We start from the raw sequence: 27,509 nt of genomic DNA on the forward strand, positions 1-27,509 counted from the left end.
GTCTATCGACGTATTTGTTGTCACGTGTTAACGAAATGACTATGTACTATTATTCTGATTTAATTCGCATGCGTTCCCGATTGCGTATTATTAAACACTACAACAAAAGGAAATAGAGAAAAATATAAAAATATCACTCACTTCCACGGAGTCAGAGATGCGCGATAAATTTTAATTAATTATCAATAAGCTTAGAGCGTGCTAAAGCTATAAATATTAATATATCCTACAAAATACTACTAAATCAAAGAGAGTGCCGATTTTTTATCCCGCCTGTTATAAAAAAGTCTTTATATATATGTGAATATTTTCGCCCATTGCACGCAAGGTCGATCGACCGTTATCGGATTAAGAAATGTAACGCGTAATTGGCATCAATTTTTTTTTGTTTTTCGCCACATCTCCAACGTATCGGCGATATCCGACAGGTCGGAGAATTCGAAAATCGTGACGCCGAGCGCGCTCCGCGCGGACAGGCGCCGTGGAGACGGCGGATGCCGGTTTTTGTTTGCTTGTTTGCTGTTTGTTCCGGGCGGTTTCGTTGCCGCGTCGGTTAGGTACATACTTGACTCTCTTCTCGCGCTCCCGCGCGTTTTCTCTCAACCGCCGATCATCTCCCTCTTCGTCTTTACTTTTCTCTCATTCTATTATACGCTCTGTCCTCCCTTTTTATCTCTCCCTCTTCGTTTCCTCTCTCCGGAATCGATCCGCGCAAATTTACACGCCCGTGGCGCGCTGGAGTGACGTCAGGAATTTTCATTGTCTTTCCATACTCTCTTCAACTATACCATCACCATGTCGTTGTCTCTTCTGTCTCCCTTTTCCTGCTCTCGTCGACGACGATCGCCCCGAAGCGACACGGTTTCGCCACCGGCGAGGATGAAACGGAACGCTTGCCCTCCGATTGTTTTATCCGATTTATTGTTAAAGGATCGCGGGTAATCCCGTCCTATTAAAATATTTAATTGGTTTGTCGTTGATCGCGCGGTTTCCCCGTTTATACGAGAAACGCTTTGCTAATCCTCCATCTCGTTAGATACCGTACAAGATTCTTGGAAGAAAAGCTGCCGAGTACGTTCAAAGAGGGTGACGATATACGCAACGTTCACGCTTGCGACTTCGATGCACAAGATTACTGACGATCAGCCGTATCACGCAACCTTCATTAGTGTCTTGGTCGATTCTTCAACGTAAACGAGTCACTCAAAGTAAGGTCCGTAATCGCGCGTACGATTCTTCTCGTGCTGGAAGAAAATCGCAGTCCTTCTACGGCCACTTGAAAATCCGTTTCTTTCTACATTAAGCTTCTCGCACACACTTGTCTCTCAACATGTAGTAATTTTATTAATTTTATATAGATGCTCTTTATACAAAAAGAGTGACATATATACATATCTTAAAAAAATTAATTGATGCTTAAATATATTATACGCGCGCCTATGAATGATGTATCATGGATAATCTAAAGTGGAGATAGATTATACGGCAATCTATGTACGGCGTCGTTTAAACCTGGAAAACGGCAAAGGAAAGACGCGTGGTAAAATATGATGACAAGTAGAGAGAAAAAAAACGAAAGAACGAAGCCGCGCTATAAGGACGCGAAATTGGCCGCGGTCTTCTTCCCGTTTGGCGTTAAACTCAGCCGTCACAGCTTTCCACCCCGCCCCTATCCTCGTCACCCTCACGCGAGTTATTCTCCCGCCAACTTGTCTCTCTCTCTCTCTCTCTCGCGAGTTATTCGCGAAGAGAGCGAACCGACGACCGACAAGTCGTCACGCACATGCTGCAACGACCTTTCGCGTTCAAAAGCTTTGTTTATGGGCCGAGAAGATTTATAGGCCGCGCACCGATATACATATAGCGGATCGCTATGCTCTATCTGTCCTGGAATCTCTGCGCGCGAAACGTCGAGGAGGGAAATTCATCTTGCCCCGTATCCAGTTTGTCGAATCGCTCTTTAGCGAAATAAAAGGCGTCGTGGAACACGATATCCGGTTGTAGGAGATAATTTAAGGCGGAGATAAGAGGCCCGAGTTATAAATGATTTCGCGGCATTAGCACGAAACGAGTTTTAAATAATCGGAGAGGTTAAATAATTACATACAATATATATTTTATGTATACATAAGAATAAATTAAACATAAAATTTACATTTGTAATCGCATAAAAATATGAATCTTCTAGCTGCGATTATGTGTCGCAAAGGATATTAAATGGATATCTATAATGTTGAATTATAATACTCGGATAATATATTTGTATGCGCGTATGTCTGTGTGTTATTCGCCGTATTTAAACATTCTTATATTCGCGCGTCTATTAAAACCTTGCACTCGGAATTTTTAAATCGATATGTATTTTTTCTCGCATGCGAATTCTAACGGCTCGTATGCGCAGCCTACAGTTTCTAGAATTTCGCCGCCGATGTGGTTAACTAATACGACTACGCGTATGTGATGGTTTACCACATCGGGTGAGGAAGAGTAACGGGGATAGAACAAATGGTCTGTATCGGCGTGCTCGTAAACGGTGTGTGCGTGCGTGTGTACGTGTGCGTAGTTGGTAGGCATCATTAATTATACGCGAGTTATTGGCACTATGAACGGTAGCGTTTCAAAGACCGGATGCATTACATACGCGCACTGTCCACTTCCTGTGGCCGGAATAGAACGCGATCGAAGACATAATTTGGTAGCAACGTTATTTAGCCGAGAGCGAAAAGTTTATTTCATTTTAATGAAAGGTATTGGGAAACAATATGTGTGATGAACATTTACGACTTAGCTTTCGAAAACTCGCTGCGTAATATTTTTATTCCTATTAAAACGCGATAATTCTATAATTTTCCATAGTTTTCATCGTATATTTTCATATATTTTTCATACACGGCAAAGCATTTCTCGTGAACATATATCGTACCTTTATACAATATGAGTAACGAGATAACAATCGCAAATACTACAAATACAAATTTTTCTGAATTACATTTTATCATGAAGGATTATTTTAAATGGACAAGTATTTTTATTGATCATCTCTCAAGTTTATACAACTCTAGACAACAAAAAGTCTGTGTTTTATTCTATTGCAGAACAATTCCATAAAACCACATACTTTTATACTTCTTCGGCATATGAAAATTTCACAATGAAACATGTGTGCATATATAAGATATTTATTTAAGGCAGACAAAAGTTTATTTTTTTTCTTTTTCTGTCTCGATTAATTGTTTCTCGATTGTTATTTCACCAACGATCGAAACAATATAATGCAATGTTGGATAATCGTTTTCAATATTTTTAACACTAGAAGCGATATAATGATAAAAATCAATGAGATAATGAATTTTTTAATCAAATTTAAACAGACGCGGCAAGTTTTGTAAATATATTATAAGATTTCATGCTTCATTCTTATTGAACTAGTGCACACTGTTCTCCGGATCAGAAAATCAACTGCGTTTTGGTATTAATCTCTCTCTCTCTCTCTCTCTCTCTCTCTCTCTCTCTCTCTCTCTCTCTCTCTCTGTTTAAAGTCCAAATATCTTTATACAATAGGTTTTAACCGTTTCGTGATATCGCGCGCGACATACATGCACGATTAGCCTGCGGGATCTAAATCACCCTACTGTGGGACTCGATGTAATTGTCCAGCAGAATCCGCGGTCCATATTGCGAGATGTCCATACCGGCTGCGCTTCCGGGAGCGATATAGGTGCGGCATAAGGATGCGCGCAGAGTCTGTTCTCGTAAAACCCGTCAGCCCCCCAATCTTCCACCGACAACCGACGAGACTATCGCGTACGCGCCGGAAAAAAAAAAAAAAAACTCTTATGCGCCGTATGTGCGTCACTGGATCGACACGCGCGCGCGCAAAGCTCATCTCGTTGCGCGTGTTCTGTCTTTCGTCTTGCTCTGATCGTGGTCGCGGGATGAATGCCGCGCGAGTCTCCGTCCTCGTCTCGCGGACCCCCTCTTCTCGCTCGTTCCCCACGCCGTGCCGGCACGATTCCGCGCATTTCACGTTGAGAATCGTTCCACCACCCTTGTACGGATGCGTCGGCGGAGGGGTGAGCTTGGGATACGTAGGCGGTGTCAGGTCGAGCTACGCCCAAACGAGTTGCCCCTTTACCAGCCCGGTGCGCTCGTCAAATGTTTTTCGTCGCGGATTATGACGCGGTCTGCGCGATTATGACCACCTCTCTCTTTCTCTCGCCCGGATCGTCGCTTTCTATCTATCTTGCGATTATTTCACCCTCCCTCCCCCCGCCCCCCCAATCTTCCCCACTCCCTCCACATCTCCTGCGCCGGTTTCGCGTACCCCGGCGTTTTCCGCTCGGTAGCTGTGGACTTTTTCCTTCTCTCTGTCTCTTTTTCCGTCTCGCGCCGCTATCTTCTCCCTGCCGACAAGGACAAACTTTGCTCTTGCCTCAGCCGCTCGCGACGACGTCGTCTCGGACACGCCAAGAGGCGACCAAGCTCGTTTCTCTTTCTCGCTACGAGTTTCTCGCTGTATATATCCGTGTACCCGTGGGATTTTCGGATTCTCCTTCTCTCGCCTTCTGCTTTATATCTCTTAGTTTATTTCGTTTCCTTTACGTTCGTCTGCCTCTATCGGATAGCTAACATATAGTGGCATCGATCGCCGCTGATACGTTTTTTTTCAAATTGGTCAAGGAACGAGAGAGAGAGAGAGAGAGAGAGAGAGAGAGAGAGAGAGAGAGAGAGAGAGAGTAGAATGGGTTATCCATGGCGAGTATTCCCCCGACAATTTAGCGAAATGGAAACAAATGGCAACTGCGATAAGGTGAGGGCATGAGAAATAGCCTATTAGTTGTACATGTTGCGTCGATGATTGTTGCATGAATAACTCAACCACTAAAGTCTAATCTTTTGTCCCAAAAGATATAAATATTGAAATCTTAAACTCAAATACACACAAACTAGATAAAATTTACTATATAGATATATACAATATGTATATGCATATATTGTATATATGTATGTATTGTATATCACGAAGTTAAAAATTAATTAAGAATTCTTTGTGTGTATATATTATATAAGGTTTGAATCTCAATTGTATATTGAAGAAATTTATTTGCATTCTTTCTCTATCACTGTGAAATCTGTAAAATCAATAAAACTACATATTACGATTCTTTTATTCATAATTCGATATCGTGGTGACTTAAAGTTTAAAACGAGATCGAGACAAAAATTGAAGAAAAATCTCAAGCGCTATTACTTTCCTCTTGTGACGTAAATCAGAGACATTGAGTTTACAAAAAAGATACAGCGGCACAAGGTGCACATTGTCAATAATTCACCGCAGAAGCAGTATTAATAATGAAGCAACATGTCCCGCCCCCTTATTCCAGACGCTTAATTCTCTCGTTGCTCTTTCCATATAATTACGATTAAACCGGATCGTAGTCTGGCAGAGAGAGAGAGAGAGAGAGAGAGAGAGACCGAATTTCGCTCCCGGCCGACAAAAGAACGAGTCTGATCGACGAGTCTCAGCGTGACGCTCGCTCTTTACGACGCTCCCAAATAATGTGATTCTGGGTATATATAATTCCGGTCCGCGCGGTAGAAAAGCTCTCTCGCGGATTTGGCAACACTGTGATGCTCTGGGCGTCTCAGCAACACTCGACGGCGCGAAGGACGAGCGTCGCGAGCGTTTCACGGCGGAGAAAAAGCGGGAGAGAAATTTCGCCTGAGAGGAAAGGGTGAGGGGCGGCACCAGCGAGAGATGAGACGAGATGAGAGGGAGCGCGGCTACGTGGACGAAGGGAGGGGAGCCCGGTCGTATCACGTGATCGTCGCGGTGGCGATCGCGGCAACGGTAGGGGGACATCGGGAGGGTGTGGCTATCGCCTTTCCCCTCCGTCCGTCACCGACGACACACAGCCGCCTTCGTGTTCGACACGAGACTACAGCACGTGAGTGCGAGCGACAAGGACGGAGCGCGAGACGGGTGGGGGAAGGAGGGTGAGATTCGTGACGCTGTGCCGTGCGAATTTTGGCACGGCTCTCGAAAACTTCTCACTCTCGCGGCATTTCGCGGAAAACTCGCTGAATTCTCGACGTAGCCAATTGCGTTGCATTACAGCGATGATGAAGTACACTCGTTGCGGGGAAAAAAAAAAGAGAGAGAGAGAGAGAGAGAGAAAAGAGATGTATATTTTCAAGTGTAAATCTTTCGACAAATTCTCGCATTCGTAAAAATGAATTATGTAACTCTTTCTGTACATCCTCATTCGCGCTCGGGCAAAAATTTTTACAGCTTTTTAACTTCAGAATTACAAAATACACAAATATAAAATAGCACAATAGGTAAAACTTTGCAATATCATTGGTTAAGATATATTATATGAATCATTGATTATATAAAAATATATTTTTGTGTTATTAAAATTGATATAGAAAAATTGAAATTTGATTTAATAATAATAAAAATTTAGCCGTACGATATACGTATATACGAGATAAAATTTTTCTCAAGAAAGAAAACAAGTACATAATGCAACATAAATCTTTCCGCTTGGTTGTATAAAGTTTATGGAAAAAAAAAAAATTTCCCCTATATACAAATAATATGAATCCATTTATATGTTTCGGTACATACGTATATCTAGTAAGCAGTATATTTATTTTTTACAATCGTTTAACTTATTTCCCTGCGACACAGATAAGTTTTTATCGTATTAAATATTGATCCTGTTGATACTTTTCATACATATTAATTCTTTGAAATAACAAGATATAATATTCGCATATATTTTTAACGTTAGGAGTTTACTATAGCCATGGTATTTAAACGATGAATAATTATTATTATAGATAATTCATCTCTGCACAGTTTAATACGTAACCAAATAAATACAAACTATAATACATAAACATACATTTGTATAAAAAATTATCTTGATTAGAAATTAGGCAAGTGATAAAAAAAAATTGTCCTTTTATATCTTTTATTTATTCTTTCTTTCCCCTATAGGAGAGGAGAGAGGGAGAATTATCTCATCGTTGATTATCGTTGATTTGCTACGTTAAAGATAAATATAACTGGTTACATATATGGTATGTATATCGAAAACTTTTCAATCACTGCAATTAATGGAAATACGGCAAGGTGGTCGAGAGGTAGTGAGAGAGAGAGAGAGAGAGAGAGAGAGAGAGAGAGAGAGAGAGAGAGAGAGAGAGAGTTAATGTTTTTCTCTAATTCGCGAAACGAAGGTGTCGACGGACGTGGCGCGACTCAGACGCGAAAATTGTGTCGCGTGAAACGCGAGAGCGTTAACATTGAGCCGAGCCGGCCAAGATTCGAGGGAGCCCCCCCACTAACGACACCTCGCGACGTCGATCGCGCGCGCGCCCCCCCTCTCGTCGTACCCCATGCCCCCGCCCTCGTTGAAAGGCAGTGACGCAGGGTGGTGTTAATGGGCGTACTCGCGGTTAACACCCTTAGAACCACCGTGGTGGGAGCGAACCAAGCACCCAGCTTCACCGACGACCGTGAGAGCGGAGAGCGTCGCGAGCGTCGCGAGCGTGTGTGCGCGCTCGGGGTGCGAAACGGAGGGGATAAGTCCGACGGTGAGGAGAGCGGCGGCGAAGGCGCGAGCGAGACGACCCGGTCCTGGCTCGAGTAGCGTCGAGAAAGGCGTCGGGTCCAACGCCGCTCGGATTGGCGCCGGAACGCCAATCCGGACTACGAGCTCTCATTATCACCCGACCAAGAGGTAGGGAGAAGATACCGCGCGCGCGGTTCCCTCTCCACGCTCGGGGCTCGGGGTTCGCGCTTATCCCGTCTCCCGTCCGCATCTGCCGCTTTCGTGGACGGACAAGCTCGCCGCCGTGGCCGTTGCCGCCGACAGTTGGGGAAAAGCCGGCTCCTCCCCCACTCTCGGACCGTAGACGGTCATAGGGGAAGGGAGGAGGAGCCCCCGCACGATCTCAGTCTTCGCGTCGCTGCCCTCCAGCATTCACGCCTCCCGCGTCCGTTCCGCGGCGCAGGCACAACGCGGTTCCGTATACACGCGCGTAACGCACGCACACGGTGCCGTGGATCAGCCGTATACACGCGCGGCCGCGCCGCGTACACCACCGCCCCGAATCCGAACGGGGACTTTAGCACACCGACACCTCCGCGGGAGGTGTGGGGGTGAGCCCCCGGAGTAGGTGTCAATCCTAGCGCTGCTCAGTGACCATCGCGGCGCCACCCAAGTAACACCTTTCGTCCCGCTCTTCGGCCTCGACCGATCCTCGCCGTTAAACCGTCGTTATCGAGGGACGAGATAAGCCCCGCGTCTCTTTTCCTTCTCGTCCGAATCATCGTCGATCGTCGTCGATCGTCGTCGACTCGCGCTCTCCGCGTCGCGTGCGCGCGTCAACCGGCACGCGAAACACTTTCCAACTGTCCTTTCGTGAATCTCGCTCGTCGCGAACGCCCGTCGGACGGTTGGACGGGGGTGCCTGAAACTTGTAACGGTGTTCGACAGAAGCGAAGAGAAAGAGACACGCGAACGAATCAAGGTGACAAAGTCAGTGATCGGTGAACGTAGGATCCGCTTGCCCTTGGAGTGCGCTAGCGGCTGGTGTCTCGACATGAGAGTGACTCTTATACTGAAAATCTATCACGCGGCGTCACCGTAGACGTCCGCCCGCGAGTGACAGCTCGTCTCGACGAGCGCCAGTGTACGATCTTTATCCGTCATTCTTCGGACGACTCGCTCGTTCTTCGCGACACCTCGCGAGTGACACCTCGAAAGTACTTTGCATCATGGCGAAGGCTCCCTGAAGCGTCGGATACGGCAGGATCCAGTCGTAAGATGTCGACTGAACGGTCTTTGGCAATAGCCAGCGAGAAGACGATCGTCGGCAGCGATTTCCAGCAGTTGGAAATTCGCGCGGAAGAGGAACGCGGGCGTTTCGAGGATCGCGATTCACGATTTTGAGTTTGGCGAGTGCCAACGTTTATCGAAAACGCGTGTGTGTGTGTGTGTATGTGTGTGCGCGCGCGCGCGCGCGCGCGAATATGAGGAGGAACGAGCGCGATCGTTGAACGCATCGGACAATTGGCAGAGCGGTCTCCGTCCGTCGGGCTCGTGAGCGGTTCGCGCGAGCGACAGGAGAAAGAAAGAGAGAGAATCATCGTGCGAGCAGCATCCGGAGCAAGTTTGAGTCACTCGAAGAGGAATCTCGCGCGACTCGGCACACTCGCCCGTCTCGATGAGATTCGAACAAGACACGGCGTGCAGGGGTACCCACTGCGCCAGCACTCCGCAACCCTCCGCGCTGCAGCAGCGATCACGGCCAGAGGAGGAGGTGGTGGTGGAGGAGGAGGAGGACGACGACGACGACGACGGCGACGACGACGACGAGGACGAGGACGAGGACGAGGACAATTCGTCCAAGAAAAACGTCGACGGCCAACGGCGAAGACTCGGTGGTATAGAATTGGAGACTAACGTGGTCGAGGGTGCGAACACGGGGCCGCGGGCCGAGGCGGGAGGGCCTGGGATGGCGTATCCCGCGTCAGCGACGGCTCTCAATCAGCACTCGCCCTTCGCGAGCGCGATCGCCGGGGGCACGCCGCCCGCGAGCAACCCCAACGGCCACATCGGTGTCGGCACCGGACACCTGCCGGCACCGGCGGCACCGAGGCCGACGGACTTTAGCGTCTCCTCGCTGCTGACCGCCGCGAGCACCCATCCGCCCGGTATCCTGGGCGGCTCGTCGTCGCAGAGTAGCGCGTCACCGCCACCCGGCGGACCCGGTAGTCCGGCCGCAGCTCCGGAAACGCCGCCGCCGTTGCCGGTGAGCGGCCAACGCGACTTGTCGCACCCGTCTTCGGCGGTGGCGGCCGCCAGCTACTTCAGCGCTGCCGCCCTGGCGGCAGCGGGTTTCTACAATCCGGCGGCGCATCTACCGCCCACAAGTTCGCCGGGGCCGACGGCGGCCGCGGCCGCGGCCGCTGCCGCGCATCATCTCCAGGGCAAGGGCATACTCACCGGCGCCCATCATCATCCCCATCTCAATCCGCACGGTATCACGCCGCCAGGTGAGCAGACCGAGCAAACTTTCTTCGCGTCGCTAAAGTTGTGTCGATTTTGCCGAGTACGCGAGTGTCAACGATCATTGTCGGATGGTCTTTCCAATCCGTCGAATTTATCGGGTTCGATTCATCTTTTCGCGCACCGCGGGCCGACGGTCGTCAGGCTGACGTCGCCTAACGGCCTAAAGCCTAAACTAAACAATGTGCCTTCGTCGCCTTCGATTATAATACGTCGTATGACGTGAAGAGAGGGAGCGAGAAAATTCTATGAGCCGTACGAGATAAAGTATGCGAACGCATACTTGTTGCGCGAGATAACGCCGTCGGTATTTGTTTCGGCTACAATTCACGGTACAATTACTGGCGAGAGGTATATTATATAGGCGGGCTGTTCGTTCACTCTAGTCTTATGTGGAAACCTTCCCCGTTTTTTGCAAGACGCGAACGTATCGTTTTCCTTTACTTTTTCTCCGAATATAACGCATCGAGTATCTATCTCTCTCTCTAGCTGTCATTTCGTTCGCCGTTCGAACGCGGGACGATCGGGCGGTCAGGCCCAATAGATGCGTTTTTTCTACATACTTTCGAGTTTAACTCTCTATATATTCTGAAAAGTCCGCGAGTCGTTGGACATTACGTATCGCGATCTCAAGATTCTCGGTTCCCCTCGTCCGGAAAGCGACGTAACAATCTCGGCATTTCGACAAGTTCGTAAACACAGCGTGCGCGCTTTGTCGCTCTGGCGCGATGCCATTGTCGTTGCCGGAAGCCCGCTCGTTTTTCGTACGGACACGTTTGCAACGCGCTGCGAGTCTCTCGTTTGTCACTCGTGTCGGCCGTTTCGTCGCGCGCCTTACGCAACATCCTGACGCGTAACGTCAAAGCGTGCGACACGCCAGGAAGAAGTACGACGAATGAAATATTGCGCGTTTTATCCGCCTACTTTCGAAAAGGAGTCTACTTTTAAACGGGCGTCTCTTTCCTCCTCGCGATGCTGCGCGATAATTACGCGGCCATTGTTGTTAATTCGCGCGACCGATAAAGCGACGTAGGCCCATTGATATTAAATGCCGCTAATTAGACAATTTATTACCTTGTTTGCCAGAGACGTTCGGTGCCATTATAAAGATTAACGCTAATGTCGCGACATTTGATGGCGCGCGATTAATCGGTCGCTAATTGTTTTCTCAATTACGCCCCATATCCAAACGTTGGCGGAAAGTGTCGCCAATGCGCGACGTCGGCTTATCTCTTGTTTTTCGTATGTACCGTGATTATTGCGTGAATGTCATCGGAATCGCGGCTACGATGGCCCGACCCCACCATCGCGATCCGTGTCGCGATGACAGAGAATCATCTTGGACGAATGGAGATATTCCGAGAATAGTTTGGTAGAGCGAATAGATAATCCGTCATCGCCATTATCAAAATGAATTCTGGAAACGCGCAAAAATATTTCTCGAGATTATCCTTTTTTCACCTTTTTGATTGAAAAAATAATCTGGAAGATATCAGGTCATAAACACACTAAATATTCTTGTATCAAGCGCGATTAACTCTCAATTGCGTGAACGAACTTCTTGCTCAATTTGTTTCTGCGATCTAAAGTAAAAATTTACTCAACTTTGTCTTTGAAAGGTAGCGTGATCTTTTTAACATTCAGAAGATTTCTCACCACAAGAATCGCCACTCGTGTCGATGTCCCCGAACTGACGTGAAAAAAAATATGCGGATCGTACCCGATCAACGATCACAATAGCGCGCGAGCGACGATAATATCGGGAATGCGGTGCGACTCTAAGGCGATCGAGAGAAAAATGCGCTTCGTATACGTCAGCGATACATTATGACTTAGGCACCGATAATGTAATCGATCTGGCATATCTCCGGCGTTAAATGAGCAGGGCGATGCGAACGGTGAAACGCGGAACGCGCGCGGCTTCTCCATTCCCTCGACATTATTTTCAGAATGCATTGTCTCGTTTCTCGTCACGATCTCATCGCGATATGTGACAATGCGAGTATTTTGGAAAAAGACGAGGCAATTTCGCGGGTTAAAAGTTGCCACGAGATACGCAACGATCCCGATAAATTTTTGGAATTATATCGTACAAGGAAAAAATTCCAAGTCTTCGATCACACTGTAATAAAGTAACACGGTTAAAAAACTTGTCGCCAAAGGTATCATTCGCATTTTATTTTGTGGCAACGAGGATACGATGCCGTCTGTGCAAATGTCACGCCAGGTGCGTGAAAGGGGAAAAAAATAAAAATAAAAATAAAAGAAAAGAATCGGAGAGGAACGATTTCCAGAGCCGACAACGTGCTCATCGCTCGTCGTCTTATCTGACATCGCATTATTACGCGCGTCCACCTCATCCGCTACAACTAGTTATTCCCTTCGTTAGGCTAAATGATGAATTAATTCCCGACGCCGGTAGACACGACGGTACCTCGCTAGATGATTTAGTTTCTCTGCGGGCGAACAGTCCTTTTACTACTTACAACAACGTATTTTATACAATTGAATATATTGCATTGAAAAAAAATTTTTTTTTTCTTAGGAAAAATTAAATAATATAAAAACGTTTATTAAATTGAAACGTATGAATGCGTTATGCTTGACAAATATTTTCTCTCTGATTCTGTGTGAAATATGTGCTTGACACATGCTTCAATTGACAAAAGCAAAAAAAAAGGTTAAATTTAAAAGAGAGACTGGTTTTGTTTGCAACTTTATTTGCATTCGCGTCGCGCAGACGACGATGCTGCGAATGATGGGAAAACGTTGCCTCGGCGATGATCTCGCGGTTCATCGCCATCATTGGACCAGGCTGCAACGGCGAGCCGAGAGATATCTGTCATTGTTATTGTTTCTCTTCCTCTTGATTTTTCGACGCGCGGCTCGTCCTCTTCCTCTTTTCTAGTCGGGCTCGCCGCCAACTGACCATAAGGTAGCGGCGATTAATCTTGCCAAGGGCATGCCCAACGTTCCTTGCATTCGAAATTCGGTACGTGTAGTCACATGTACGTGCGCGCGTAACCCGTGTACCCCGAGCGAAGAGAGAACGAACGCGCGCGATGGGGAGGGAAGATGAGGAGAGAAGGAGAGAAAGGGAGAAAAAATAAAACGGAGTGGGAAACGCAAAGAGCGGATTGGGAAGCGAGCGTTTTTTTTTATTTATTTTTTTTTTTATGTTTGTCGGATATACGCGCGCAGCGATAATTTACGCGAGAGATGGGAATGCCTTATCAACGCGTTCGATCGAAATTAAATCGAATCCTAAAAATGAGAAATCGAAATAAAATGTATTACCATCTATCGAAGTTAATTTTAGCTTCGCTTTTTGTGGAATGCCAAAAAATTTCATTCGCGGACAATTCTGCAAGGCATACACATTTTCATCTACCTGTATACGTTTCAGTTTAGTGTAAAAAGTCACATATGCACGAGTAACGGCAAAATCGCCGCTCGTTGAGAACGATGGAAATTCGGAATTCGTGATTGGTAGCGCGATTAAATATGCGGCATTGTTGTGTCTTGCTGTTGGCAATTGTATTAAGGTATTATACGGCGCGAAATCGCGTTCGATAAATCGAAAATCCGTGCTCCGCACTTTATTAGACCTACGCGCACCATTGTTTGTTTATAATTTTCAATAATGCATTACTTCTGCACAAAGAAAGAGAGTGCATAACCCTTGATAAATTGGTGGCAATGAAGCAATGTATTTTCGCTGCACGATAGTCCTTGCAATCGTGAACGAATTATTAAATTTACCGCGTGTGTTTGTAACGCGCAACAAAGCGCTACGCGATCAAAGTTCCACGTCGCGCATAATTAATAAGCTAAAAATCGCGTAGCTACAACACAGCGATGGAATTGTATCGAGATCGGACTAAAGAATAATTCGGATAATTCGGATTCTCCAAACAAAATCCAAAGCTATTCGTCCAATAGTTCCTTTTCACACACGTATATATACACGCAACCATTTTTTACCAAATATATTAAATAATTCGTCAAGTATGTCGCAAGTTAGATGTGTATTCCAAGGTTAAACACCTTGCGCTAATTAATGTTTCCGTTTTCATTAAAATAAAAATAGAGTTTGACGAAAATCCAGCGGGAAGAATGTTACGCTGTGGAAACACCGTGGCAATATAATGAATATGCAATACGATGCGGTCGACGAGCGACACAAAAATCGGGGGAAAAAAAAAAAAGATCCCATCTCGACAGGAACACCTCCTCGCACTTTGCGTCATATATTCAAAGTTTCGTCCACTTCGATAAGGAACAACGGCGACACCGTTATATAAACGGCGTGTAACGGGCAACTAATTCAAGTAACTAACCCAAAATAATATCATCGGATATTTTTTTTTTTTTTCCCCCGATTCACGATATCGCGCGTTCATCGTAAAGTCGTAAACAATCGTCTCATCCCGCTCGGTTTAACGGCCGATTTTTAACTCTACCACATCCACGCGAGAAATATAACGCGTTAAAAAAATACCGCGGTTGAATAATATTGAGGCCGGGCGTTTCCGTTATATTTCCGGTTTGCGAATGAAAATTGAAATACATATACGTCAAGTATGCGCGCGTAAGTGTACGAAAAAATTCAATGCGGTCGCGTCGAACGGATTCCGGGGCACTCGTGTGTGGTTGATGACGAATAAAATACGAAACGGCACAATTCAATAGCTCTTTTGCTCGATAATACAGTAAATTTTGGCGAATCTAGCAATTTTGCGAATGCATCAACGCGTAAAAGTATATGAAACCTGTCAATATTTTGGGTAATCGATTCTTTGTCTATGGCAAAAAATACGAGCGCGATACGAAATACAATATTCATAATTTTAATCGTAAAATTACCGTCTTGCATAATACATCTCAAGACAACGGTAAAACGGTGTTTGAAATATTTTAAATAATGACAAAAAAAAGGGGGGGAAAGGAACGCGCGCGATAAGAAACTGCGTCTAAAATAAGCGGTCTCGCAAATCTGTTATAAGAGCACGCGATATATATTATTATCGACTTAGTGCTCATAGCTTTACTCTAGTATTATATCTACATCACTGTCTTTACACAAACGCAAATATACATTACGTTTAACGCAAAACAACAAATACGGATGCATGGAAATAAATTTCTCCATCTGCGCTACGCGTAATTATTCATCATCTCCTACACTGATGATTATGATTTAATTTTAGTTAAAACGGATGCGTGTGACAGATTAACATTTTTTGAAAATCATCCTACGATATCTATAGATGAGAAACATCAAAACGCATCTCCGCCTAACTAGAGCTGCATATTATGCTGCATTTTACCGTTTTATCGCGCCGAAAAAAATATACATGTTTAACGCGTGCGTATATCATTGTTATGCGTGTAACGTGAGACATACATTGCCGTCGGGAGGGCGATTCATAAAAATGTTATATAATACGTTTTATTTTTGCCCATTATATGATTGTTGGGCAAAATTTGTTAGCGACTGTCGTTCTTTTTTGTATAAACAAATGCGAAAAACGAATTTCTTTACGAGTATATCACGCGAGGGTGCATTGTCGCATAAAAAAAAAATTATATGAAACGAACAGGTGGTGATATAAAAAAAGAATTGAAACGTTAAAAACGCAAGATTTTGTTTTTTTAAACGTATCCTTTTACAATCTCTTTCTATTTTTTGATTCAACTAAAGATATCACATCCGCGCAAAATACTTTAAATGAAATATACATAATTAATTATATTATACTTAACATAGGCCGGAATTATAGGCACGCGCGCAATTATAATAATTATTGTCATCAATCGTTTCGAAAGATAACATCGCATGATAAATCCATTTTACATATTAATTTTGAAGATAAATCAAATTGCTAGTTGTGAAATAAAGAATTAGTTTAACTGACGTGAAGCTTCATCGAGAAAACCAATACGATAAAAAAAAAAAAAAAAAAAATTATAGTACAAGAGAAAAGTAACGATCATATCTTTTTTTTTATGCGTTTGATGACTGCATATTTAATGCATGCAAAAAGAAACAAGATTAAAAAAAAATAACTCGTAAAGATAACTAGATAGGAATATCGAGATAGGGATTGTCTTATAGAGATCTGCTATGATAACAATCATAAAGTCATTACGCGGTATATAACAGGTTTTCCATTTTTTTCCCGTTTACAGATGGTAATCGATTGAAAAGGAAAGGAAATACTGGGAGCCGTATACGTGTCGTCAACTATTAATTACATCATTACTCATAATATTTGTAGACGGTGATTTACATTAATCGTTCTCGCTAAGTTGACGTTATAGCGAACGGTGATATTATTTAAACGGATTAACGCAATTCCGTTCTCGCGTACACGCATACAAGTCACGCTCTTTAACACAAAACGAGAAGCTATTGATATTTGTGCGATCGCAGACGTCAAGACGTATTTCCGGGAAATCGTCGTAGTTTTGCAAATTTACTCGCGATAATGCACTTGTTTAATGCTGAATTATTTAAAATTATTTTGCTGCGCGTCTCTCTGTTTTTTTCCACAGTTTAATCGCGATTAAATTAACAGGCTTGACAAGAATAACTCACACTTTACTACACACACACACACACACACACGCGCGCATGCATGCATATATATAGTCAAACTCTAAATATAATTAAAAATTCCCTTTTGTTCTATCTCTAATCACACAAAATCTTTATCGCTGGATTCGCAAAGTCACGACGTGCAAGATCGATTATCGAAAAAGATATAAGTAAACCGCTATATTGATCCGCGGTTGCATGAGGTTTATTTTTAATGATACATCTCTTTGATTGAAGAGATACTGTATAATGTCTATAACCACTTGCGATCGTTCGCGGTTTGCTCAAAATGCCCTTCTTAAGTCGTCGCGACAGGAGCAACTTGAGGAGAAAAAGGAAGACGATAAAGTTTCTTATTCAAAGATAGGGTCAGGTAAAGGGAGAAGATGATCGTCGAGGGATGGCGTGGAGAAGAATCCGAAACTTTTCTTCGGGGATTGCTACTGCGAGTTACCAGGTGATTCACCCTCGCGAAACTTGGGCAGCTGTCTTTTACTCGTTATCCGTCGCTGATCTTCAGCCTGCACCGTAGATCGCTGAATCGTTATGGCTCGCATCTTGCGTTTACGTGGAATAGCGCCTCCAGATGTTGCCCGTCGTGCGCAGACTGATAACGATTTTCGATTACCGTGATTATATGGTCCCTCGATCGCGCGATGGATTAAATTAATCCCATCTTAAAACTACATAATTGTCGGACGTTTTAATTAATTTTGTTTGTCACTTTCTGTCTTATTAATGTTTTTTTTTTTTTTTTTTTTTTATACACTTTTACAATGTTTTCCAATTAATTCTCAGAACATTTGACATTTGAAAATTTCAGGTCTAGGTCTGGGTCCGCACACGCCGGAAGAGGCCGCTGTCTTGGCGGCAGCCGCGGCAGCGTTACATCATCATCACCAAGGTCCCGGCGGCCCCGCGATGAGGCCCCTGAGGCCGCCGCTACCGCCGGGGATGCTCCACACGTCGCCGCATCCCCTGGCCGCGCATCACCCCCTTACGGCGCCGCATCATCCCCTCGTACCACCCCATCATCCAGAGGAGGATGGTGTCGTTGACGATCCCAAAGTCACGCTTGAGGGCAAGGAACTCTGGGAGAAATTCCACAAGCTCGGAACGGAAATGGTCATTACGAAGAGCGGCCGGTAAGTGTCAATATCGTCGTCAGCATCATTACTATGATTGCGATCCTTTGTCGCTAATTGAACGATCGTTGCATCGCGTATGCATGAGAGCGGACCAATCAGGATGTCAGTTCTACCAAGTTTCATCGTACATGCGCGACCTGTAATGTAAACGTGTAATATCTAACAGATGCTCGAGAGTGATCTTTGTACTTTGAAGTTTTCTACCGATGCCTGGCCACGTTATCGAAAATTTGCCATTTCATTCGGAATGCATGAATATGAAATAAAACGCAACGGTCATATTTATGTTAAATAGTATTTAATTGTCAATTTGTAAAAATTTGCACCTGCAATTATTCTCTTGCGATATGAAAAGACTTATTCTTATCGTCGACTATTCGAGACGTTAGAATGCAACGCGCGCGTAATGGTTTCTCACGTTTACATTGGTTATTTTTCTTTCAACTGAAGATTCAAAACTTTTTTACGCTCCAGAAAAGTCCTTAATGGCGATTACATGCTCGAAGAAAGAAATGGGTTAGCCCTTCTTTTTAATGAAGCTAGATGAATGAGAGAATTCTCTTAACTTTATGCTCGAAAATACAAAATAAATATTAGTGTTGAAAAAATTATATTATATATATATATACACATAGGTATATAATTTAACATTAAAGTGAAATTTTGCTCATTTTTGTAATAGAGATATATATACCATATATAGGGCAGAATTTTATTGTCGAGAATAATAACCATGACTGAGAGAACTCCCTTGAGCGTATATAAGAGCTCGAATGAACATGAGAGAAAAATTTTATGCGGGTTGTCTCGAGGAACTTATTCGGATGACATTCATAAACGCATAATGCGGAGAGTTTTTAATCCTTTCAGTACTTCAAATTAAACAGACATTTTAAATTTCGTCACCGAGATAAATTTTAATTAATTTCACTTAATAGAGATATAAACATAGAGACATTAGAGAGGCTTAATATCGATCTCAGTTTACTCCGATTGTTCCTGGATACATAAGAGGAAGGAACATATATAACGGCAAACATATTGATTTCATTATTCCTATGCGCGAGAAGAAAGCATCGACGCTCTTACGAGCAGTTTTTTTTTCCACATATGCGATGAAACTTTTACTTTTCGTTATTGCGAGCCGCGCTCGCGTATCGGGCACGCAACGTACACGTGTCCGCGCGCTTCTTCGGGTGCACGTGCACGGGTGGGGGGGGGGAGAAGAAAAGGATGTGCAGTGGGGCGAAGAGAGCGAAGAGAGAGAGAGAGAGAGAGAAGAGGGGCAGGATATCGCGCAGCACTTCCCCGATGACGTGTAGCACACAGTACCGTCGTAAAAAAGAGATATCACTACAGAGTTGTTGGATCCCTTCGTCGCCAAGCAATTGAAACTTCTCGCTCCCCTTCTTCGCGATTACGCTCTTGTACCCGCGTTTACTTTCTTATCCTTCTTATCCTCCTTTCCCTTTCTTTTCTTCTTTCTTCGAAGCGCAACTTATCTATCGCCGCACCTTATTCCGCAAAGTCACGATCGCTCGGATAGTGGATACGCGTCGTATCGCACGCGACAAGGAGAATGAGAAAGCTTGATGTGAAAGGCGGCGAGCGAATACAAAACCGACAAAGATAGAATACGAAGAAACGACGAGCGTTCTGCCCCGATGATTGGCCGAGCGGACAAAGTATATCGGGTTCCAATGGAGACTCTACGGCAAACTATAATAGCCGAGAATAGAGCACGCGCGTCCGCGACGAAAGGGTGAGCATATACGCTTACATATTTCATGTGCGATGTATACAGGTGCTAAAGCGCGCATTCGCATGCACGTGTATGCGTGTACGTATGTGGATTATGGCTACGTCGACGCGAACATCGCTCGCACCACCGTCCCTTTCACGAGTGTATGCGTGAATATTGGCCAGATTAAATCTTTCTCGCTCTTTGCTTTCGAGCTTCGGTTAATACGCTTTCCTCGGTCTCGCGCCAACACGCGCCGACCGTTTGCTCTTGTAACTTGCGTCATTAGAGCCGCGACGAGGGGAAACGCAAAGATTGCTTTAAGGGATTCCGCCGCGAGAATCGATAATACGGCATAATATTTATTAAGATGTTAATTAGTGATATAATATTCTTATATATAGATGGAAGAGAAATTAACATATACAAGCTTCTTTTATTAAAAAATTAAACTGGAGGAACAAGGAGTGTATAAATGGAAAAAAAAAAAAAATTAGAACTGATTGATAGATATCGGTTATTCTATGTCTATGCGCGCTACTGTTAGTCAAGTTATCGACGCTTTTATTAACGTAACGAGACAGCTTTCAATAGAACAAGTACGCTTATCGCATATAATCTTGCAATCTCGGCAGCGTCTTTGATAAATACGCGCTGGCGTTTAGTAAATGACAAATAATCGATCATGATATATTTAGCTGCTCAATTTGCAACACCTAGGAGTAATGTTGAATATATGAAGGAATGACTGATTCAAAAGTGCCGGCATGATTAATTCATACGCGCGTACTGACACACGTCATAATAATCGAGAACATTATCGAACGGTAATAATTATTTTTTCCTTTTTACATATGACAGCTATTCTACATTTGAAATTTATTCAACTGATTTTAAATGCAATAAATAAACTACGATTATAACATCGTGAACCTTCTTACGAAGAACATTAGCATTTATAGTGACACCGCGCTAATTTACTAAAATACATTTTATCTTTTTAATTGTTGGAATCGATATCATAAGTCAATCGTATATCATATTTAAAACGTGTCAAGATAAATTGTCATCTGTAAAGAATAAAATTTAAGGATCATCATAAATTTCGGAATACAGAAATAAGAAGAGCAAAAGTAAAGCTACTTTCGATAGAAAGTTCACGTTTAATTAATACGCGATAACGAATAGATGATTAATAATTAAAATAGACGAATATCAATCGGCAACGAAAAAGTTTGATTCGATCGTCGAAACTTATAACGCTTGTTAGCACTCCTATTAGAATTAAACGAAGATCACTGTCCGATCGATCTGAAAATAACGACGCTCACGCGTGTATCCGCGGCCGATCGATCGCAATCTCGAAAACTGGCCGCGCTCTAAATCAATCTCCATCGATAAATAATAACTGTCACGTCTGACCGATCTGTCCCCCCCTCCCCCGTCACGGTAATATCCGCCCGTTCGCGATCGGGTTTCAGCGAAACGCTGCGCCGGGGCCCCCGTAACGGCCCGATTATCGATAATTATACGCGTAGAAATTATACCGTAGGGCCGGGGCCCGTCGGGCCCCGCGCTCGAACCCCGTCCGGTGGTCTACGTCTCAATACGCGATGTACGCGCTTGACACGTTTGCGCCACCGCACGCAAAGCGCATTTACTACACTCTGGATCACGTGCGTGGATCCATTCTAGACGTCTCCCATCCTCATCTTCGGCATCGCCGTCTCTCGCCCGCGGCATCAACGGTGCGGTACATGTACGTTTGTATAGGGTGTCTCAAAGGATGTATGAAATATAGCAAAAAAATTCAACCCTAACATTTGGCGAATTTTTTTTTTTTTTTCTACGGAATGCAATTCTCTATTTTTAGTGTTAAGTTTATGTATCACGTCTATAGAAAGTAAGATAAAGTTAAGGATGGAAATGAAACTGCGAAATAAGATTTTGTTAAAGCTGAAATTATTGTAACTCTATAATATTACGAAAAATTGATATCTACTACTGTTTCTCCGAGATAGTTTCGTGACACTCAAACGCATATATACATACATATACCTGCACCGATAATGAGATGCAACAGTATCGTAGATGTGCATAATAGCGAGCAATGTCAGAGAGGGTGCGCGGGTGGGGCCGGAAACGGGTACGGGGAAGAGGATCTTAAGTATAGGGCTGCCTTAACGATGTTTGTTTTATACATTGGCAGCCTCTTCTCAAACCTGTAATCTTTCTAAACGAGATATTACCCGGACCCGTTACGATACGCAAACCCTTGCCCGAATGAGTCGTGTGGTGCGCGCCCGAGGAGCTCGACTCGTTCGAACAAGAAAGAGGGGGAGCAAATAAGAAAGAGACAGAGAGAACGAAGAGATGGGGGACGAAGGAGGAGGGCGAAAATTTTCGCTATGCCCGTGTTTCACTGCCGAGGGAATCAGCGTTAGCCGAAGGGAGAGAAGGGAGTGGGCCCCCTAGGCCCAAAATTGTCTCCCCTTTCTCCTCCACCTCTTTCGATTGCCTTCCAATTGCCGGTCTCCCATTCACGGGTTTCACGTACAACGGCTTACGAATTGTGTGGCGGCGTGGAATTGTGGGGTTACCGGCTTGTAAAACGGAATCGCGCGCGAAATTCATCGGTATATCTACGCTGTCGAAATCTGTGATTTTCAGACGCGACTTAAAGAGGATTGGACTCGAGCTGTCGCATGATGCGTAAGAGCTTTAATTCGTCTGATTTCTAAATCAAATAAAAGCGCGAGAGCGACTCGGAGCAAACGAGGCGTCAAAGAAAAAAGAGACCCGTGAAATCTTATGTAATCGGCTTAACAGAATTCATCTCCGTCACTTTCAGTCTTCTTGGCCAACGTTGGCACGAGCCATCGTTTTATGCCACTGTAAACATCTTATGAAACACATATACTTATATATACAATACTTTCGTTCAATATTTTTATTATTTCGCGAATCGCGCGTTGAATCTCAAGAAGAACCGTGCGATGTCTGTAAACTCGAGTTCGTGTGTGCATAAATTATGAAATATTACCTTAGGATAATTGCAAAGAGAGAAATACCCTCGGGGTGTTTAATCTAAAATATCAATATTAAAAGTACGCGATACAACTAAACAAAGTTTCGATATCTCGCTAATATCGAGGTCTGCTTACTACTTTGGCAGCGCTGTGTATAGGTACAGCATCCCCTCTCTTTCCCTTCATCTCCTTCTCTCATCCTTCTTCCTTTTTTTTTTCGCTCAACACAATTGAGTTCACCCCGTCTCTACCCCCGCCCGCGCGCATGCGTGAGAGGTTTGCACGCAGCTTCTCCGTTGCATTCAGCGCGAATGTACCCTTAACAACTTTTTCTCTCCCTTTCCTTTTCTCTCTTTTTCATACAGGGCGCAGGGTTACGCGCGCTTGTCGCCGGTTAACGGAGCTCAGTATAATTAGCCGTATGGTGGGCTTGCACGCGCGTGCGAACCTTGAAAGTGCGCGCCGCGATTGTGGCAAAAGTGTCGGTATAGCCTCCGCCGCGTATCGACGTTTCTTTCGGGTCGTCACGAACGAGAGACTAGGGTGTCTCGATGCGAGAATACCCATTTCTCCCTCGCCCAACCATTACCGGAAGCATCTTCTGCGCTGTTCGTATGTGTGTCTCGATCTTTTACATTCAATTCTTTTCCGTCGCGCGCGCGACGTTAAAAGGCATTTTTCTATCCTCTCTCTTCTCACTCTTAAGAAAAAGAATAATTTATATAATAATAATAATATATAATTAAATAATATAAATTAATGACAATAATGTAGCATGAATTTTAATCTGCTTTCAAAGAATTGATACATCAATCGAATTTAAGTACAATAGTTATAGTCCAATTAAATTATTAAACATATATATACACGTACTGTCTCGCTGTGAAAACAAATTGCGAGTCGCGAGATCGACTCGCAAACTTTGCGTGACGTTAATAAGGAAGTTTCTCGTGCCGGAATATTGAAACTGATGACAGTTTATAACGAGTCGATGTTCGGTTTCGTCGTGTGTATATATATATATATATACATTATATTTCAAAACAAGATGAGAAAAAAGACGAAGAACGGGGCGCGAATAGCCCAGTTCTTTTAGTCCGCGAATTATTGGCCTTGCTTTTCACACTCGTTGAGCTCTCTTCTCTCTCTTTTTCTGTCTGGGTCACGCTCTTTAAAAACGATGATATCTACATGAGACGACTTTAAGCATTCTTACGTTCCGCTATATTTTCTGCTTACAAAGTATCGCGTTTTACGCTTTACGCTTCGACGAAAATCAGCCGTGAATCTCGAGAATCGCAATTCGGAATGAGATAGAAAAACCAAAAAAAAAAGGTGGGGGGGGATACAATATAAAAGGAGGAAGATCGCCGCAATCATATGCGCGTTGCTTTAGAGTTGCTTTTAAGATCAGTCATCATTTTGATGGCTCGAGACGGATTCGTATTGAAAACGCGCAATGAGAAAAGAAGAAGAAGAAGAAGAAGAAGAAGAGAAAAGCGACACACACGCGTCGCGCTGAGAAGGGATGGGGGGAGGGGGAGCATTAGCGCAACATTACTTGTATATATTCGAAGCCTATAATCTTTCTGTGCCAGTTAAACGATAGTTGTGTGTCCTGTGCATTTCGCGCGACCAATAATTACACAAATTATAAGGAGGAAGGGGGAGGAAGGGAGGGAATAATCGCCGCATTCTTGCATCACTGTTCATAAATATAGCCAAAGCGTCAATTCATTACCGCGTTCGTACGTGCCGGGGACACTTTATCTCCAACGGCTCTATATATCGGTTACACCTTTCCCTCGCCTTGCTTGTCGTGCCGAATAGTCGTCGTGTGGACTGTCTAGTATAAAAAAAAAAAAAAAAAAAAAAAAGCAAAAGCGAAAGACGTAGTACGTGTTACTTCATTCACGATCTGACAGGTAGACAGGTAGCTTGTTTCGCGGCTGTCGATCTTTCCGCGACTTTGTACTATTAAAAAAAAAAAAAAAAAAAAGTCATTCTGCGAAGTAGTCTTTTATTATCATATTACACATTCGCTAACTTTTTGCGTCTTATTTGACCAACCTGTCTCCTCATCTCATCTTCTCCGTAGTCTCTCATCATCGAACAAATTCTCTCTCTGCATTTTCGCAATTAATTTTCTTGGATAATTTATCTCTTCGTTACTATATTAAATCGATTTCTTATCGAATTCATTATATTTTGACATCAAACTAGATGTAATAATTCATTCCTTTATTCATTTAACCTCTTTCAGCTCTACTTTTTAACCGTTTGCGTTTCTCTTTTCTCCCCTCCCTGCTCTTCCCGATATCTTCCCCGTTAGCTTTATTTATTTATTTTTTTTTTATTTTACTCAAACACGAAGGTCCTTATCTTCGGCGGCACTCCGCGGCATGTTTCAAGGCTACAAAAATCCATACACATAGACGCGATTACGAGATAGCGCATCGCATTGTATCGGCTTCGCACGCAAAGCGCCGCACGGCGTGTGTAACGCTCGGAAGAGTGCTGTGCGAATCCCCGCGCTTTAAAATGATTTTTCTTGCCCGTGAGCTTCCACCATGTCTGTGGAAACCTATACTTTTCACACCGCGTGCGGCGTTTAACGATCGAACACAAAACTCGACGCGTGTCGATCGTATACAAGTCACGCATCCATATTGATTCAATGTCCATTCGTCGAGCTTCACCATCCAATAGTTGAATTCTCTGCGGAATTAAAGTACTTCGAAGCAAGAAAAATGCGGTTTTTTTTTTTAAATAAAAATAAAAGAAACGGAGAAATTTTTTATGTATTTATCGTTACGCATTGCTATACTTAACCTATTAAAATTTGTTTCTATACTTTTCGGATACCTTATCTTCGTGCCTGTTTATTTCTTTTCCCCATTTGTTTCCCCGTTACGTTCATATATTGCTGGGACTTATTATTCATAGCTGATTATTTAAATGACATATTTTAAAAGACGCTATCAAACGAAGATTTCGTAACAGATGATAAGTGCATACAGATTACCGTTTACAGTTAGTAGTCAATGCCGCGAACCGGAAGATTATTGCGAATATATTAGCACATGCGGTGAGGTAATGAGGCGTTAAATACGTTGCATTGTCAAGGCGATACATTTGCACATAAAGTACAGTATATTTCTTTGCCGTTTGTCCTCTATTATTTATCACGGGATAATCGCGCACGGTTAGTCGCGATTTGGTTATGCATAGCGATTTTTAAGGACGTAAAAATGCAGGTGAACTTTGAGGAGTCCGACGCACACGCGGTATATACATATATGCGCACGCCGTAAATTCCTGTCCATTGTTGTATCGAATTTTGGTCGGACGGTTATTTATTATCTTGAGCGATGTTACTTTATCTATGTATAAGATCGCGTCGCACGTCAAGATCGAAACGATGTGAAATGGCACAGAAGAGATCAGAGCGTCGAGAGGTAATACTGATGACCAATAAGAATCGGGAGGATAATTATCAGTGAAAACAGCCTAGTTTAATTAGCGCGTAATTTCGCAGTTTTTCGTGACATAAAATGTCGTAAGTATAGATGAAAATTTATTAATGCGGGAGAGAAACTTTGCAGAGCAATTTACATTTCAATGTGTCAATCAATGGAGATATCAATGAGGCGATATCGAACATTTATATTGTACATATATTCGATACGTTATCAACGGTAACGATTTACAAACTCACTGTACGATGCAACTTTAGCCGCACCTCACGTTACACACTGTATAAAAATTCTGTATAATAAAAGCGTATGTCAGTTTTCACGATCATCGTTCGCTGCTCACAGTGTTTGGATCTTGATCGATCGACCGGATCCATCGATCGGTATTGCCGTATTTACCTATCTACCGATGCCATCGGCTCGTTATCGAATCGCGATGAAAAAAAAAAAAAGGGTGATCGGATGAAATTTCGCGCGAATATATTAATTTAAAATTGCTGCCGCTGCTCCGTCGTTGCATCGGGTGGGATTATAAACGGCGATTGCGATCTGACGTGCGTCTCGAACAGGTGCGAGAGCTTTATTATATCCGTCAGTATAGAGAGAGAGCAGGATATTCTATTATATTCTCTCTCGCGATACGTCGAGATCATCTTTTTCGACACACTTCAGATCTGTGAGACACGTTGAAAGCGTGCCCGTTCAAGTTTAATAGGGTATCGATACCGAATGAGCGACGTGTCTTCTTGTTAATATCGAAGATAAAGTATCGATATAACTCATTGTTGGGATGCACGTACACAGAATGCGAAAGAATATTAGTAGAGTACTCGAAAATATAATTTGGATGACTGAACCGAGTGAAATAGCAAATCGCTTATAACGCGTCAAATCGGCTAAAGTTTGCGATAAAACGTGTAATGCTGTCGATCCTTGAACACGATAGGTGCGTCCATGAAATGTCTAATTAGGCGCTTCGCGACACATTTCTTTGTGCATCGCACTTCGCATTCGCCTCGACTCGGCTCGTATCGCACGCTCGACACGAATGTGTAACAACGCGGCGTGTTAATGGTCGGGGCTTTATGTGCATCGTATTATACGTGCATTTACAGCTGGTTCAAATCTTGACAGGCAGCGGCAGCGTCGCGCGCGCGCGCGCTTATTTTTATAATTATACAATATAAATTGCCGAGACGCGCTGATATATAATTACTTTTTTGCCTCTAAGGGAATTCTCTCTTCTTCTTTCATTCGCGCATCATTATAGTTGCTATATGTCGAGATTTTTATTGTAAAGAAAAAAAAGATTAACGGACAATGTCTTACCCCGTTGAGTCTAAATTATAAAAAAAATTTCTTTGGCATTTGGCAAGACTTGCAAGACAGCATTCGCATGAATATGCGAGTATTTAATCTTGTATAAGTT

At 43.6% G+C, this 27,509-nt stretch overlaps 2 protein-coding genes across 9 annotated transcripts in view; one reads left to right on the forward strand and one right to left on the reverse strand.

The window, feature by feature from the left end:
* The window catches only part of LOC138938443 (uncharacterized), a 355,984-nt gene that overhangs the window by 126,510 nt on the left and 201,965 nt on the right, over positions 1 to 27,509 (reverse strand). The window lies entirely within an intron of this gene.
* The window catches only part of Bi (T-box transcription factor bifid), an 84,087-nt gene continuing 64,571 nt past the window's right edge, over positions 7,994 to 27,509 (forward strand). For all 7 annotated transcript variants that reach the window (XM_070304779.1, XM_070304780.1, XM_070304782.1 and 4 more), the window contains exons 1-2: positions 7,994 to 10,072; positions 17,510 to 17,831. In XM_070304779.1, the coding sequence (XP_070160880.1) occupies positions 9,241 to 10,072; positions 17,510 to 17,831 (1,154 nt within the window). In that variant the 5' untranslated portion in view covers positions 7,994 to 9,240. The remainder of the gene's footprint in view (positions 10,073 to 17,509; positions 17,832 to 27,509) is intronic.

This window comes from Polyergus mexicanus, unplaced genomic scaffold (assembly GCF_030449975.1).
Source record: "Polyergus mexicanus isolate NDT 795.1 unplaced genomic scaffold, iyPolMexi1.0 SCAF_12, whole genome shotgun sequence".
NCBI lineage: Eukaryota > Metazoa > Arthropoda > Insecta > Hymenoptera > Formicidae > Polyergus > Polyergus mexicanus.